Raw genomic sequence first — 14194 nt, 5'->3', positions numbered from 1 at the left:
CAACCCCCCCCCGGGATCCCCAAAGCCCCTCCCAGGGGCTCCCCAACCCCCGGGACCCCAAAACCCCACGTGGGGGGCTCAGTGATCCACCCCCACCTCCCAGGAACCCCAACTCATCTCTGGTGTCCCCCCCACAACCCCTCCCCAGCACCCCCAAATCCCACCTGGGGGGCTCCCCAACCCCCCCCGGCTCCCCAAACCCCCTGTGGGGGGGCTCCCCAACCCCCCCCCGGGATCCCCGAAACCCCCCCTCCCCGGGGTCCTCCACATTCCCCCCCCCCCCCAGGGACCCCCAAATCCCCCTGGGTTCCTCTCTGGGCTTCCCCCTCCCCCCTCGGGACTCCCCCCCCACCCCCCCCCGCCAAGAGGTGCCCCCCACCCCCTCCCCAATCTGGAGCCCCCTCGGTCGGGGGGTGCCCCCCGCCCCCCCCAGCGCTCGTGGCAGGAGGAAGTGGGGGGTGGGGGGGGCCCGGACGTCCCCGCGGGGGGGGGAGGGGAAGTGTCAGCCCCGCCCGTTTCCTGTGGTTGCGGCTGCGACCCCTCCCCCCCCCCACCCCCCACCCCCCCCCTTGTGCAAGGGCTGTTTTCACGCCTGGGGGGGGGCCCCCCCCCCCCTTTGCACGAGGGTGACGTCGCTTCCTGCCCCCCCCCCCCAGCCCTGACGGTGCCCCCCAACCTCTGCTCCGATGGCCAGGTGAGGGGGGTCCCCAAATCCGGGGGGGGGGTCCCCAGTTGGGGGGGGCTTCTTGGGGACGTGGGTCACTTTGGGGGTCCCCAATTCCTGGGGGGGGGGGGGGTGTCAGATTGTTTTGGGGGTCCCCCAAACCCTGGCGGGGTTCCCAATTGGGGGGGGCTCCTTAAGTCCTTCGGGGGGGGGGTGTCACCCTGTGGGGGGGTTGGGTCATTATGGGGGTTCCCAAGTCTTGGGGGGGGGTCACCCCATGGGGAGTCTTTGGGAACGTGTGGGGGGGGGGGGTGTTTGGGTCATTTTGGGGGGGTCCCAAAACCTGGGGGGGTCCCCTAATGTGGGGGGGCTCCTTGGGGACATGGGGGGGGTCATGGGTCATTTTGGGGGTCCCCAAGTCCTTGAGGGGGGGTCACCCTGTGGGGTTTCTTTGGGGACATGGTGGGGGGGACACACGTTGCCCTGGGGGGGGGGTCCCCAAGATAATGGGGGGGGGGCCGGTTCCATCCCGGTGCCCCCCCAGAGCGGCTGCGAGCTGGAGAAGACCCTCACCCACCTCTTCGGGATGGTGCGGGGGAGGGGCGACCCCCGCCTCATCCTGCAGGTCTGGGGGGGCCGGGGGGGCGGGGGGGGGCTTTGGGGGGCTCTGGGAGGGGTGGGGGGAGTCCTAAAGTCCATGGGAGCTTTTGGGAGGTCTCAAGGGGTCCCTGGGGTGGGGGGGTGTTGGGGGGGGGAGATTTGGGTGGTCCCAGGGAGGTTTGGGGGGGGGTCCGTTGGGGCTTGGGGGGTAATTAGGGGGTCCCAGGGGGTTTGGGGGGGTTCCGTTGGGGCTTGGGGGGGTAATTAGGGGGTCCCGGGGGGTTTGGGGGGGTTCCGTTGGGGCTTGGGGGGGGTAATTAGGGGGTCCCGGGGGGTTTGGGGGGTTCCGTTGGGGCTTGGGGGGGTAATTAGGTGGTCCCGGGGGGTTTGGGGGGGTTCCGTTGGGGCTTGGGGGGGTAATTAGGGGGTCCCGGGGGGTTTGGGGGGGTTCCGTTGGGGGTCGGGGGGGGTAATTAGGGGGTCCCGGGGGGTTTGGGGGGGTTCCATTGGGGGTCGGGGGGGGTTTGGGGGGGTTCCGTTGGGGCTTGGGGGGGTAATTAGGGGGTCCCGGGGGGGTTTGGGGGGGTTCCGTTGGGGCTTGGGGGGGTAATTAGGGGGTCCCGGGGGGTTTGGGGGGGTTCCGTTGGGGGTCGGGGGGGGTAATTAGGGGGGTCCCGGGGGGTTTGGGGGGGGTCCTGGGACCATGGGGGCCCCCGAGATCTGGGGGCCGGGGGTATTGGAGGGGTCCCTGGGGGGTTTGGGGGGGCATCTAGGGGTTCCCAGGGAGGTTGGGGGGGGTCCCTGGGGGGCTTGGGAGGTAACTAGGGGGTCCCGGGAAGGTTTTGGGGGCTCCTGAGACCATGGGAGATTTGGGGGGGGTCCCAGAGATTGGGGGGGGGGGGCATTTAGGGGGCCCCAGGAAGGTTTGTGGCACCCTGGGGGGTCCCCAAGGTGACCCCCGCTCCCCGCCCCCCCCCAGGAGCTGCTGGCTGTCCTGGACGTGGCGGTTGGGGAGGGGGTCGAGGCCGACCCCCGGCGTCACCGAAGGGCCACCGCGCTGCTGGCGGCCACCGAGGGGGGTGCTGCGGGGGGTGGGGACCCTCCTGCCCCCCCCCCACCCACACCGCCCTCGCCTCCAACAGCACCGGTACCCCCCGCCCCCCGCCCCCGTCCCGGGGGCGTCCCCACATGGGGGGGTGTCCCCAAATGGGGGGGGGTGTCCCCACATGGGGGGGGTGTCCCCATCCCGGGGGCGTCCCCAAATGGGGGGGGGTGTCCCCAAATGGGGGGGGGTGTCCCCACATGGGGGGGGTTGTCCCTGTCCCGGGGGTGTCCCCACATGGGGGGGGGTGTCCCCAAATGGTGGGGGTGTCCCCAAATATAGGGGGTGTCCCCAAATATAGGGGGTGTCCCCATCCCGGGGGTGTCCCCAAATGGGGGGTGTGTCCCCAAATGGGGGGGGTGTCCCCACATGGGGGGGGTGTCCCCACATGGGGGGGGGTGTCCCCAAATATGGGGGGTGTCCCCAAATGGTGGGGGTGTCCCCAAATATAGGGGGTGTCCCCAAATATAGGGGGTGTCCCCATCCCGGGGGTGTCCCCAAATGGGGGGGGGTGTCCCCAAATGGGGGGGGTGTCCCCACATGGGGGGGGGTGTCCCCAAATATGGGGGGGTGTCCCCACATGGGGGGGGGTGTCCCCAAATATGGGGGGGGTGTCCCCACATGGGGGGGTGTCCCCAAATATGGGGGGGGTGTCCCCAAATATAGGGGGTGTCCCCAAATATAGGGGGTGTCCCCAAATATAGGGGGTGTCCCCAAATGGGGGGGGGTGTCCCCAAATGGTGGGGGGTGTCCCCAAATGGGGGGGGTGTCCCCACTTGGGGGGGTGTCCCCAAATGGGGGGGTGTCCCCAAATGGGGGGGGTGTCCCTGTCCTGGGGGTGTCCCCACATGGGGGGGTGTCCCCAAATATTGGGGGGTGTCCCCAAATGGGGGGTGTCCCCAAATGGGGGGGCGTGTCCCCACATGGGGGGGTGTCCCCAAATGGGGGGGTGTCCCCAAATGGGGTGGGGGTGTCCCCAAATGGGGGGCCGTGTCCCCACATGGGGGGGTGTCCCCAAATGGGGCGGGTGTCCCTGTCCTAGGGGTGTCCCCAAACGGGGGGTGGGGGGTGTTCCCGTCCCGGGGTGTCCCCCGCAGGGTGATGTGACCCTGTCCCCCCCCCCCAGAGCTGCACCTGACCGTGCACCAGGGCCCCCCCCCCGGCCCCGTCCACCTGCAGGTCCCCGGGGTGGAGCTGGACGTCCCTGGGGAGGTGGCCCTCGACAGCGACACTGGTACGGGGGGGGGTCCCTGGGGGGGTCCTGGGGGGTCACCTGGAGGGGCTGGGGGGGCTCTGGGGGCTGGGGGGGGGTCCTGGGCGTCACCAAGAGGGGCTGGGGGGGCTCTGGGGGCTGGGGGGGGTCCTGGGCGTCACCAAGAGGGGCTGGGGGGGTCCTTGGGGGTCACCAAGAGGGGCTGGGGGGGTCTGGGGGCTGGGGGGGGTCCTGGGCGTCACCAAGAGGGGCTGGGGGGGCTCTGGGGGCTGGGGGGGGTCCTGGGGATCACCAAGGGGGGCTGGGGGGGTCCTTGGGGGTCACCAAGAGGGGCTGGGGGGGGTCCTGGGGATCAACAAGAGGGGCTGGGGGGGTTCTGGGGGTCACCAAGAAGGACTGGAGGGGCTGCGGGGGGTTCTGGGGGTCACCAAGAGGGGCTGGGGGGGTCCTTGGAGGTCACCAAGAGGGGCTGGGGGGGTCCTGGGGGTCACCAAGAGGGGCTGGGGGGGTCCTTGGGGGTCACCAAGAGGGGCTGGGAGGGTCCTGGGGGTCACCAAGGGGGACTGGAGGGGTGTCCCCTGGGGGCCCCATGGATCTTGGGGGGCATCTGGGGGTCCCATGGGTGCTGGGGGAGGTCACTGAGGGGTCTGGGGTGTCCCGGGGTCACTGGAGGGGTCCTGGGAGTATATGGGGGTCACCAAGGGGGTCTGAGGGGGTCCTGGGTGTCCCATTGTTTTTGGGGAGGAGGGTCCTGGGATCACTGGAGTGGGGGGTGCTGGGGGTCACTGGGGGGTGCTGGGGGTCCCTGGGGGATGTTGGGGGTCGCTGGGGATGTTGGGGGTCGCTGGGGGATATTGGGGTGTGCTGGGGGTCCCTGGGGGTCACTGGGGGATGTTGGGGGTCGCTGGGAGATATTGGGGTGTGCTGGGGGGTGCTGGGGGTTCCTGGGGGGATGTTGGGGGTCCCTGAGGGGTGCTGGGGGTCACTGGGGGATATTGGGGTGTGCTGGGGGTCCCTGGGGGGTGCTGGGGGTCACTGGGGGATATTGGGGTGTGCTGGGGGTCCCTGGGGGGTGCTGGGGGTCACTGGGGGATATTGGGGTGTGCTGGGGGTCCCTGGGGGGTGCTGGGGGTCACTGGGGGATATTGGGGTGTGCTGGGGGTCCCTGGGGGGTGCTGGGAGTCACTGGGGGATATTGGGGTGTGCTGGGGGTCCCTGGGGGGTGCTGGGGGTCACTGGGGGATATTGGGGTGTGCTGGGGGTCCCTGGGGGGTGCTGGGGGTCACTGGGGGATATTGGGGTGTGCTGGGGGTCCCTGGGGGGTGCTGGGGGTCACTGGGGGATATTGGGGTGTGCTGGGGGTCCCTGGGGGGATGTTGGGGGTCCCTGGGGGGTGCTGGGGGGCTCAGGGGTGCTGACCCCCCCCAGGCCTGGCGCTGGTGGCCCTGCTGTCCCAGAAGAAGCTGAACCGGCTGCTGGAGGGGGTCCCCAAAATGGAGTTGGGGGGCTCGGAGGCGCCCCCCCCGGCCAGGACCCCCATCTCGTACCACCTCCTGTCCCCCGTGGCCACCGCCTTGGTCACGCGCCCGCGGCCCCCCGGCCCCCCCGAGGTCACCCTGCGCTTCCAGCACCAGCCCCCGGTGCGTGGGGGGACCCCCAAGGGGGAGGGGCACAGGGACCCCCAAGGGGGGGCGGGACGGGCAATGGGGGGGGGGGCGTCCCATATGGGACAAGGACAGGGGGTGGTGGGGACCCCAAAAGGGGTTGGGGACCCCCAAGGGGGATGGGGTTGGAGAGGGGACAGGGAACCCTGAGGGGGTGGGGGGTAATGGGGGTTGGGGACCCCCAAAAGGGGTTGGGAACATGGGAGGGGGCGTTGGGGACCCCCAAGGGGGATGGAGACACTGGGGGGACATTGTCCCCCAGAGAAGACCTGTCCCACCACCCCAGAGCAATGGGGGGGGTCCCGCAGGGTGTTGGGACCCCCCCAGTGCAATGAGGACCCCCAAAGGGGGTGGGACTCCCCCCCCCCCAGAGCTATGGGGAGCCCTGGGGGGACACGTGCCCCACCCTGACCCTCCCGCCCCCCCCCAAGCCCCAGAGGAGGGGCCGGGTGCTCTGCGCCTTCTGGCACCCTGAGAAGCAGCTCTGGGCCACCGAGGGGTGTCGCAAGGTGCCCCCCGCCCCCGGGACCCCCCCGGACCCCAAACGCACCACCTGCGCCTGCAACCACCTCACCAGCTTCGCCGTCCTCATGGCCTTCCACGAGCTTGAGGTGAGGCCCCACGGGACCCCCAACCCCCCCCCAGGCCTTCCCTGACACCCCAATAACCCACCTAAGATGCCCCTGGAACCCCAAACGTGCCCCTGGGACCCCCAGACCCACCCCAGGACCCCCATGAGACCTCTTGGGGTCTCCTCCATCTCTTGGACCTCCCCAAACCCCCATGAGACCCCCCCACTGGGAGGTCTGTGGGACCCCCAGACCCACCCCAGGACCCCCCTGAGACCCTCAACCCCCCCCAGGATGCCCCTGGGCCCCCAAAGTCCCCCAGAGCCCCCCAGCGTTCTACTGAGACGCCCAATGCCCCCCCGGATGTTCCTGGGACCCCCAGACCCACCTCAGAACCCCTCAAGACCCTCCTGGGGTCTCCCCCAACTCTTGGGGTCTCCCCCAACTCTTGGGGCACCCCAAACCCCCATGAGATCCTCAGTGTGCCCCAGGAGTCCTCTGAGACCCCCAATGCCCCCCCTGGATGTTCCTGGGACCCCCAGACCCACCCCAGGACCCCCCTGAGACCCTCAAACGCACCCCCAGGATGCCCCTGGGCCCCCCAAAGTCCCCCAGAACCCCCCAGTGTTCTACTGAGACCCCCAATGCCCCCCCTGGATGTTCCTGGGACCCCCAGACCCACCCCAGGACCCCCCTGAGACCCTCAACCCCCCCCCCCAGGATGCCCCTGAGCCCCCCAAAGTCCCCCAGAACCCCCCAGCGTTCTACTGAGACCCCCAATGCCCCCCCGGATGTTCCTGGGACCCCCAGACCCACCCCAGGACCCCCCTGAGACCCTCAAACCCCCCCCCAGGATGCCCCTGGGCCCCCCAAAGTCCCCCAGAACCCCCCAGCATTCCACTGAGACCCCCAATGCCCCCCCTGGATGTTCCTGGAACCCCCAGACCCACCTCAGAACCCCTCAAGACCCTCCTGGAGTCTCCCCCAACTCTTGGGGCACCCCAAACCCCCATGAGATCCTCAGTGTGCCCCAGGAGTCCTCTGAGACCCCCAATGCCCCCCCTGGATGTTCCTGGAACCCCCAGACCCACCTCAGAACCCCTCAAGACCCTCCTGGGGTCTCCCCCAACTCTTGGGGCACCCCAAACCCCCATGAGATCCTCAGTGTGCCCCAGGAGTCCTCTGAGACCCCCAATGCCCCCCCTGGATGTTCCTGGAACCCCCAGACCCACCTCAGAACCCCTCAAGACCCTCCTGGGGTCTCCCCCAACTCTTGGGGCACCCCAAACCCCCATGAGATCCTCAGTGTGCCCCAGGAGTCCTCTGAGACCTCCAATGCCCCCCCTGGATGTTCCTGGGACCCCCAGACCCACCCCAGGACCCTCCTGAGACCCTCAACCCCCCCCAAGATGCCCCTGGGCCCCCCAAAGTCCCCCAGAACCCCCCAGCGTTCTACTGAGACCCCCAATCCCCCCAGCAGGGTGCCCCCAGAACCCCAACCCCCCCCAGGATGCCCCTGGGCCCCACCCCCAGGCTCTCAGGCCACCCCATAGCACCCCCACAACCCCCCCACCCCATGCACGTGGGTCACCCCATCCCTCCAGGGAAACTGAGGCACAGGTGGGCTGGGGGTGCACCCACCCCGTGCCGTTGGTGGGGGGGGGTCTAACGTGCCTCCCCCCCCCCAGGAGGACTGGCTGCTGGACGTGGTGACAAAGGTGGGGCTGGGGGTGTCGGTCGTGTCCCTGGGGGCAGCCGTCGCCACCTTCCTCTGCTGCCGGGCGCTGAAGGGGCTTCGCACGACGCTGCACCTGCACCTGAGCCTCAGCCTGCTGGTGGCCCACGGCACCTTCCTGCTGGGCATCGAGCGCACCCAGCACGAGGTGAGGGGCGTGGGGGGCCTTGCACGGGGGTGGCGGTGGGTGGGAGGGCGGTGGGTGCGCTGGTGCGAGGGCACGGGGCCCCGGGGAGGGACGTGGGGGGCCTTGCACGGGGGTGGCGGTGGGTGGGAGGGCGGTGGGTGCGCTGGTGCGAGGGCACGGGGCCCCGGGGAGGGACGTGGGGGGCCTTGCACGGGGGTGGCGGTGGGTGGGAGGGCGGTGGGTGCGCTGGTGCGAGGGCACGGGGCCCCGGGGAGGGACGTGGGGGGCCTTGCACGGGGGTGGCGGTGGGTGGGAGGGCGGTGGGTGCGCTGGTGCGAGGGCGGGGGGCCCTGGGGAGGGACGTGGGGGGCCTTGCACGGGGGTGGCGGTGGGTGGGAGGGCGGTGGGTGCGCTGGTGCGAGGGCACGGGGCCCCAGGGAGGGACGTGGGGGGCCGTGCACGGGGGGTGGCGGTGGGTGGGAGGGCGGTGGGTGCGCTGGTGCGAGGGCACGGGGCCCCGGGGAGGGACGTGGGGGGCCTTGCACGGGGGTGGCGGTGGGTGGGAGGGCGGTGGGTGCGCTGGTGCGAGGGCGGGGGGCCCCAGGGAGGGACATGGGGGGCCTTGCACGGGGGTGGCGGTGGGTGGGAGGGCGGTGGGTGCGCTGGTGCGAGGGCGGGGGGCCCTGGGGAGGGACGTGGGGGGCCTTGCACGGGGGTGGCGGTGGGTGGGAGGGCGGTGGGTGCGCTCGTGCGAGGGCTGACACCTCCTTGCACGTGCACGAGGTGGGCGCCGGGTGCCGTGAGCCGGCAGCACTACCGGTTGTGCACGGGAGGGGGGGGGTGGGGGCTCGTGGACGGCCGTGCGAGCCCCTGGTGCAAGCCCCTGGTGCGAGCCCCTGGTGCACGCCCTCGTGCAGGCGGCGTGCGCGGTGGTGGCGGGGGTGCTGCACTTCTCCTTCCTGGCGGTTTTCTGCTGGATGGGCCTGGAGGGGCTGCACCTCTACGTGCTCCTCGTGCGAGTCTTCGTGCCCTCGTGGCTGCGCGTGCGACACCTCCTCCTGGCCGGCTACGGGCTGCCCGCCCTCCTGGTCACCATCGCCGCCGCCGCCTTCCCCAAGGGCTACGGCACGGACCGCTAGTGAGTGCACGAGGCCCTTTGCACGAGGCCTTCACCCGAGGCTCTTGCACAAGGCCTTCACACGAGGCTCTTGCACGAGGCCCTTTGCACGAGGCCTTCACACGAGGCTCTTGCACGAGGCCTTCACACGAGGCTCTTGCACGAGGCCCTTTGCACGAGGCCTTCACATGAGACCCTTTGCACAAGGCCTTCACATGAGGCCCTTTGCACGAGGCCTTCACACGAGGCTCTTGCACAAGGCCCTTCACACAAGGCCTTCACACGAGGCCCTTCGCACGAGGCCTTCACACGAGGCCCTTTGCACGAGTCCTTCACACGAGGCCCTTTGCACGAGGCCCTTTGCACGAGTCCTTCACACGAGGCCCTTTGCACGAGGCCCTTTGCATGAGGCCTTCACACGAGGCCCTTTGCACGAGTCCTTCACACGAGGCCCTTTGCACGAGGCCCTTTGCACGAGGCCTTCACACGAGGCCCTTTGCACGAGGCCTTCACACGAGGCTCTTGCACGAGGCCCTCGTGCACAGGCTCTGTCACCAGGCAGGGCTGGTCCCCGTGCAAAGCGTTGCTCGTGCGAGAGGGTTTGGGGTATTGGGGGGTCCTTGTGCAAGAGCCCCCGTGGGAGGGGTCCCTCCTTGTGCAAGACTCCCTCCCCCCCCCAGCCTGTCTGCTGCCCCCGGGCCTCCCAGTGTGGGCTGGCTTTGTGCCATCCCAGTGCCCTCCCAGTGCCCTCCCAGTGCCCTCCCAGTGCCCCCCAGTCCCTCCCAGTCCCTCCCAGTCCCTCCCAGTGCCCCCAGTCCCTCCCAGTCCCCCCCAGTGCCCCCCAGTCCCCCCCAGTCCCTCCCAGTGCCTCCCAGTGCCCCCCAGTCCCTCCCAGTCCATCCTAGTGCCCCCCAGTCCCTCCCAGTGCCCCCCAGCTCCCCCCCCAGTCCCTCCCAGTGCCCCCACTGCCTCCCAGTGCCCCCCAGTGCCCCCCAGTTCTGTCCCCCCCCAGCTGCTGGCTCTCCCTGGAGCGCGGTTTCCGCTGGAGCTTCCAGGGACCCGTCTGCCTCGTCGTGGCGGTGAGCCCCCCAAGTGCCCCCCAAGTGCCCCCCAAGTGCCCCCCCGTGACCCCCCTGTGACCCCCCGTGACCCCTGTGACCCCCCTGTGACCCCCAAGTGCCCCCCAAGTGCCCCCCAAGTGCCCCCCAAGTGCCCCCCGTGACCCCTGTGACCCCCCCGTGCCCCCCCAGTGCCCCCCCGTGACCCCCTGTGACCCCCTGTGACCCCCCGTGACCCCTGTGACCCCCCCGTGCCCCCCCAAGTGCCCCCCAAGTGCCCCCCGTGACCCCCCTGTGACCCCAGTGCCCCCCCGTGACCCCCCGTGCCCTCCTGTGACCCCCCGTGACCCCCAAGTGCCCCCCTGTGCCTCCCGTGACCCCAGTGCCCCACCGTGACCCCCCAGTGCTGCCTCCTGTGCCCTCAGCGCCCCCCAGTGCTCCCCCAGTGCTGCCTCCCGTGCCCCTCAGCGCCCCCCAGTGCTCCCCCAGTGCTGCCTCCCGTGCCCCCCAGCGCCCCCCAGTGCCCCCCAGTGCTGCCTCCTGTGCCCTCAGCGCCCCCCAGTGCCCCCCCAGTGCTGCCTCCCATGCCCCCCAGCGCCCCCCAGTGCCCCCCAGTGCTGCCTCCCGTGCCCCCCAGTGCCCCCCAGTGCTGCCTCCTGTGCCCTCAGCGCCCCGCAGTGCTCCCCCAGTGCTGCCTCCCGTGCCCCCCAGCGCCCCCAGTGCCCCCCAGTGCTGCCTCCTGTGCCCTCAGTGCCCCCCAGTGCCCCCCAGTGCTGCCTCCCGTGCCCCCCAGCGCCCCCCAGTGCCCCCCAGTGCTGCCTCCTGTGCCCTCAGCGCCCCCCAGTGCCCCCCAGTGCTGCCTCCCGTGCCCCCCAGCACCCCCCAGTGCCCCCCCAGTGCCCCCAGTGCTGCCCCCCAGTGCCCCCCAGTGCCCCCCAGTGCCACGCCCCTGTCCCCCCAGTGTCCCTCACCCCACGTCACCCCCGTGTCCCCCCGTGTGTCCCCACGTCCCCCCGTCCGCTCGTCCCCTCCGTCCCCGGGTCCCCCCGAGTCCTCCCCGGGTCCCCAGTGTGTCCCATGTCCGCCCGTCCGTGTGTCCCTCGGCCCCCCGGGGCCCCCCGCCGGGTCCCCGTCCCACCCCGTGCCCCTCCCCCAGCTCAACGCCGCCGTCCTGGTCGTCACCGTCTGGAAGTTGGTGCAGAAATTCGGCGACGTCAACCCTGACATGGGGCACCTGCGGAAGATGAGGTGGGGGCGGCGGGGGGGCACTGGGGGCACTGGGGGGGCGGGGGGGCACTGGGGGGGATACTGGGAGGGATACTGGGGGGCACTGGGAGGGATACTGGGAGGGATACTGGGGGGCACTGGGGGCACTGGGAGGCGGGGGGGCACTGGGGGGGCACGGGGGGCCAGGGGGGCACTGGAGGAGGCACTGGGGGGCATTGGGAAGGATACTGGGAGGGATACTGGGGGGCACTGGGGGCACTGGGAGGCGGGGGGGCACTGGGGGGGATACTGGGGGGCACTGGGGAGGCACTGGGAGGGATACTGGGGGGCACGGGGGCAGGGGGGCACAGGAGGGGACATGGGGGGGGGGCTTCTGGGGATGGGGCCGGGGGGGCACAAGGGGTCACTGGGGGGGGCCTGAGGGGACGGGGGGGAGGCCTCATGCAAGGGGGAGGGTCCTCGTGCAAGGCGGGGGGTGTGGGGCACTGGTGCGAGGGCCCTCGTGCGAGGCGGGGGTGTGGGGCACTGGTGCGAGGGCCCTCGTGCGAGGCGGGGGTGTGGGGCACTGGTGCGAGGGCCCTCGTGCGAGGCGGGGGTGTGGGGCACTGGTGCGAGGGCCCTCATGCGAAGCGGGGGGTGGGGCACTGGTGCGAGGGCCCTCGTGCGAGGTGGGGTGTGGGGCGCCGGTGCGAGGGCCCTCGTGCGAGGCGGGGGGTGGGGCACTGGTGCGAGGGCCCTCGTGCGAGGCGGGGGGTGGGGTGCCGGTGCGAGGGCCCTCGTGCGAGGCGGGGGGTGGGGCGCCGGTGCGAGGGCCCTCGTGCGAGGCGGGGGGTGGGTCCCGCAGGGTGCTGGCGGCCACGGCCGTGGGGCAGCTGTGCCTGCTGGGGACGGGCTGGGCGCTGGGGCTGGGGCTGGGGCTGGGGCTGCCCCGCCCGGGCGGGTCCACGTGGCCCCTCGCCTTCCTCTTCTGCGCCTTCAACGCGGCCCAGGGGCTCTTCATCTTCCTCTGCCACTGCCTGGCCCACCCGCAGGTGAGCGCCCCGACACCCCCCGGCACCCCAACACCCCCCCGGCACCCAACACCCCCCCCCGGCACCACCAACATCCCCCCCAGGCCCCGACACCCCCCCCCGGCACCCCAACATCCCCCCGGCACCCCAACACCCCCCCCCAGTGCCCCGACACCCCACCCGGCACCCCAACACCCCCCCGGAACCCCAACATCCCCCCCCGGCACCCCAACATCCCCCCGGCACCCCAACACCCCCCCCCCAGTGCCCCAACACCCCCCCAGTGCCCCGACACCCCCGCCGGCACCCCAACACCCCCCCGGGACCCCAACATCCCCCCGGCACCCCAACACCCCCCCGGGACCCCAACATCCCCCCCCAGCACCCCAACACCCCCCCAGCGCCCCGACACCCCCCCCCAGCACCCCAACACCCCCCCGGGACCCCCAACATCCCCCCCCGGCACCCCAACACCCCCCCCAGCGCCCCAACACCCCCCCCCGGCACCCCAACACCCCCCCCGGCACCCCAACACCCCCCCGGCACCCCAACATCCCCCCCCGGCACCCCAACACCCCCCGGCACCCCAACACACCCCCCCCGGCACCCCAACACCCCCCCCAGCACCCCGACACCCCCCCGGCACCCCAACACCCCCCCCCGGCACCCCAACACCCCCCCCAGCACCCCGACACCCCCCCGGCACCCCAACATCCCCCCCCGGCACCCCAACACCCCCCCGGCACCCCAACACCCCCCCGGCACCCCAACACCCCGCCGGCACCCCAACACCCCCTCTCGGCACCCCAACACCCCCCTGGCACCCCAACACCCCCCCCGGCACCCCAAAGCCCCTCCAGTGCCCCCCCACCCCAACTGCCCCCCCCAATCCCACCCCCCCACCCCAAACTCCTCCTGGGACCCCCCAAATCTCCCCCCAACCCCCCCCCCCGGTGCCCCCAAACCCCAGCACGGGGGTGAGGGGCCGTCCCCGTGCAACGGAGGGTCCTCGTGCAAGGGGGGTTCTCGTGCGAGGGGGGCCCTGGTGCGATGGGGGGGGGGGGTCCTTGTGCGAGGGGGGGTCCTCATGCAAGGGGAGCCCTGGTGTAAGGGGGTCCTCGTTCGAGGGGGGCCCTGGTGCAAGGGGGTCCTTGTGCAAGGGGGTCCTTGTGCAAGGGGGTCCTTGTGCAAGGGGGTCCTCGTGCAAGGGGGTCCTTGTGCAAGGGTTCCTCGTGCGAGGCCCCTCGTGCGAGCCATCCCCGTGCACAGGTGCGTGACGCCTACCGGGCCTGCTTCTGCCCCGGCACCAAGCCCTACTCCGAGTTCACCAGTAACACCAGTAACACGCGGGTAAGCCCCTCCCCCACCCCGCCCTGGACCCCTGGGTCCCCCCAGAGTTGGGGGGGGGGTCCCGGACACCTGGGTCCCCCCAGGACCCCCCCGGGACCCCCCTGACCCCGTGCCCCACCCGCAGCTCTCCCACCAGCACATTTACACATAGTCGTGCGAAGCCCTCGCACGAGGATTTGGGGGGGGGCACCCCCCAGACCCTCTGCAGCGCCTTCACCTGCTTTGGCCGCCCCCACCCATGGGTGCCCCCCACCCCGGGGGGGGAGGGGGCTCGTTTTGCCCCGCCCCGGGGGGGGAGGGGTTTAGTCACGCCATAATTAAAGTTTTCACAGGACTCTGGTGTCGGGACACGGTGTCGCACGAGGGCCGTGCACGGGGGGGAGGGGTCGCACGAGGGCCGTGCACGGGGGGGAGGGGTCACACGAGGGCCGTGCACGGGGGGGGAGGGGTCGCACGAGGGCCGTGCACGGGGGGAGGGGTCGCACGAGGGCCGTGCACGGGGGGGGGAGGGGTCGCACGAGGGCCGTGCACAGGGGGGAGGGGTCGCTACGAGGGCCGTGCACGGGGGGGAGGGGTCGCACGAGGGCCGTGCACGGGGGGGAGGGGTCACACGAGGGCCGTGCACGGGGGGGGAGGGGTCGCACGAGGGCCGTGCACGGGGGGGAGGGGTCGCACGAGGGCCGTGCACGGGGGGGGGAGGGTCACACGAGGGCCGTGCACGGGGGGAGGGGTCGCACGAGGGCCGTGCACGGGGGGGG

At 72.1% G+C, this 14194-nt stretch overlaps 1 protein-coding gene across 1 annotated transcript; it reads left to right on the top strand.

Annotated features, from left to right (window-relative positions):
* The first annotated feature begins 648 nt into the window (after positions 1-648).
* Positions 649-13770, top strand: LOC135311253 (adhesion G protein-coupled receptor E5-like). The gene is made up of 13 exons (XM_064440383.1): positions 649-694; positions 1209-1289; positions 2244-2411; positions 3493-3600; positions 5008-5219; positions 5675-5854; positions 7501-7695; positions 8592-8812; positions 9804-9870; positions 11006-11097; positions 11921-12107; positions 13356-13436; positions 13561-13770. Exons 5-13 carry the CDS (start codon positions 5073-5075, stop codon positions 13585-13587), a joined length of 1197 nt encoding a protein of 398 aa, XP_064296453.1. The 5' UTR covers positions 649-694; positions 1209-1289; positions 2244-2411; positions 3493-3600; positions 5008-5072; the 3' UTR covers positions 13588-13770.
* The last annotated feature ends 424 nt before the right edge of the window (positions 13771-14194 follow it).

Source organism: Phalacrocorax carbo, unplaced genomic scaffold, assembly GCF_963921805.1.
Source record: "Phalacrocorax carbo unplaced genomic scaffold, bPhaCar2.1 SCAFFOLD_436, whole genome shotgun sequence".
Taxonomy (NCBI): domain Eukaryota; kingdom Metazoa; phylum Chordata; class Aves; order Suliformes; family Phalacrocoracidae; genus Phalacrocorax; species Phalacrocorax carbo.
Note: the sequence above shows the minus strand (reverse complement) of the source record. Positions and strands in the feature narration are given on the sequence as shown.

What these genes read in the sequence shown, in the direction of transcription:
- LOC135311253 (XM_064440383.1), top strand. Translation starts at nt 5,073, where the DNA reads ATGGAGTTGGGGGGCTCGGAGGCGCCCCCCCCGGCCAGGACCCCCATC. An exon ending in GGGCACCTGCGGAAGATGAG is followed by an intron (nt 11,098 to 11,920) that starts GTGGGGGCGGCG and finishes TGGGTCCCGCAG; the next exon opens with GGTGCTGGCGGCCACGGCCG. An exon ending in GTAACACCAGTAACACGCGG is followed by an intron (nt 13,437 to 13,560) that starts GTAAGCCCCTCC and finishes CCCCACCCGCAG; the next exon opens with CTCTCCCACCAGCACATTTA.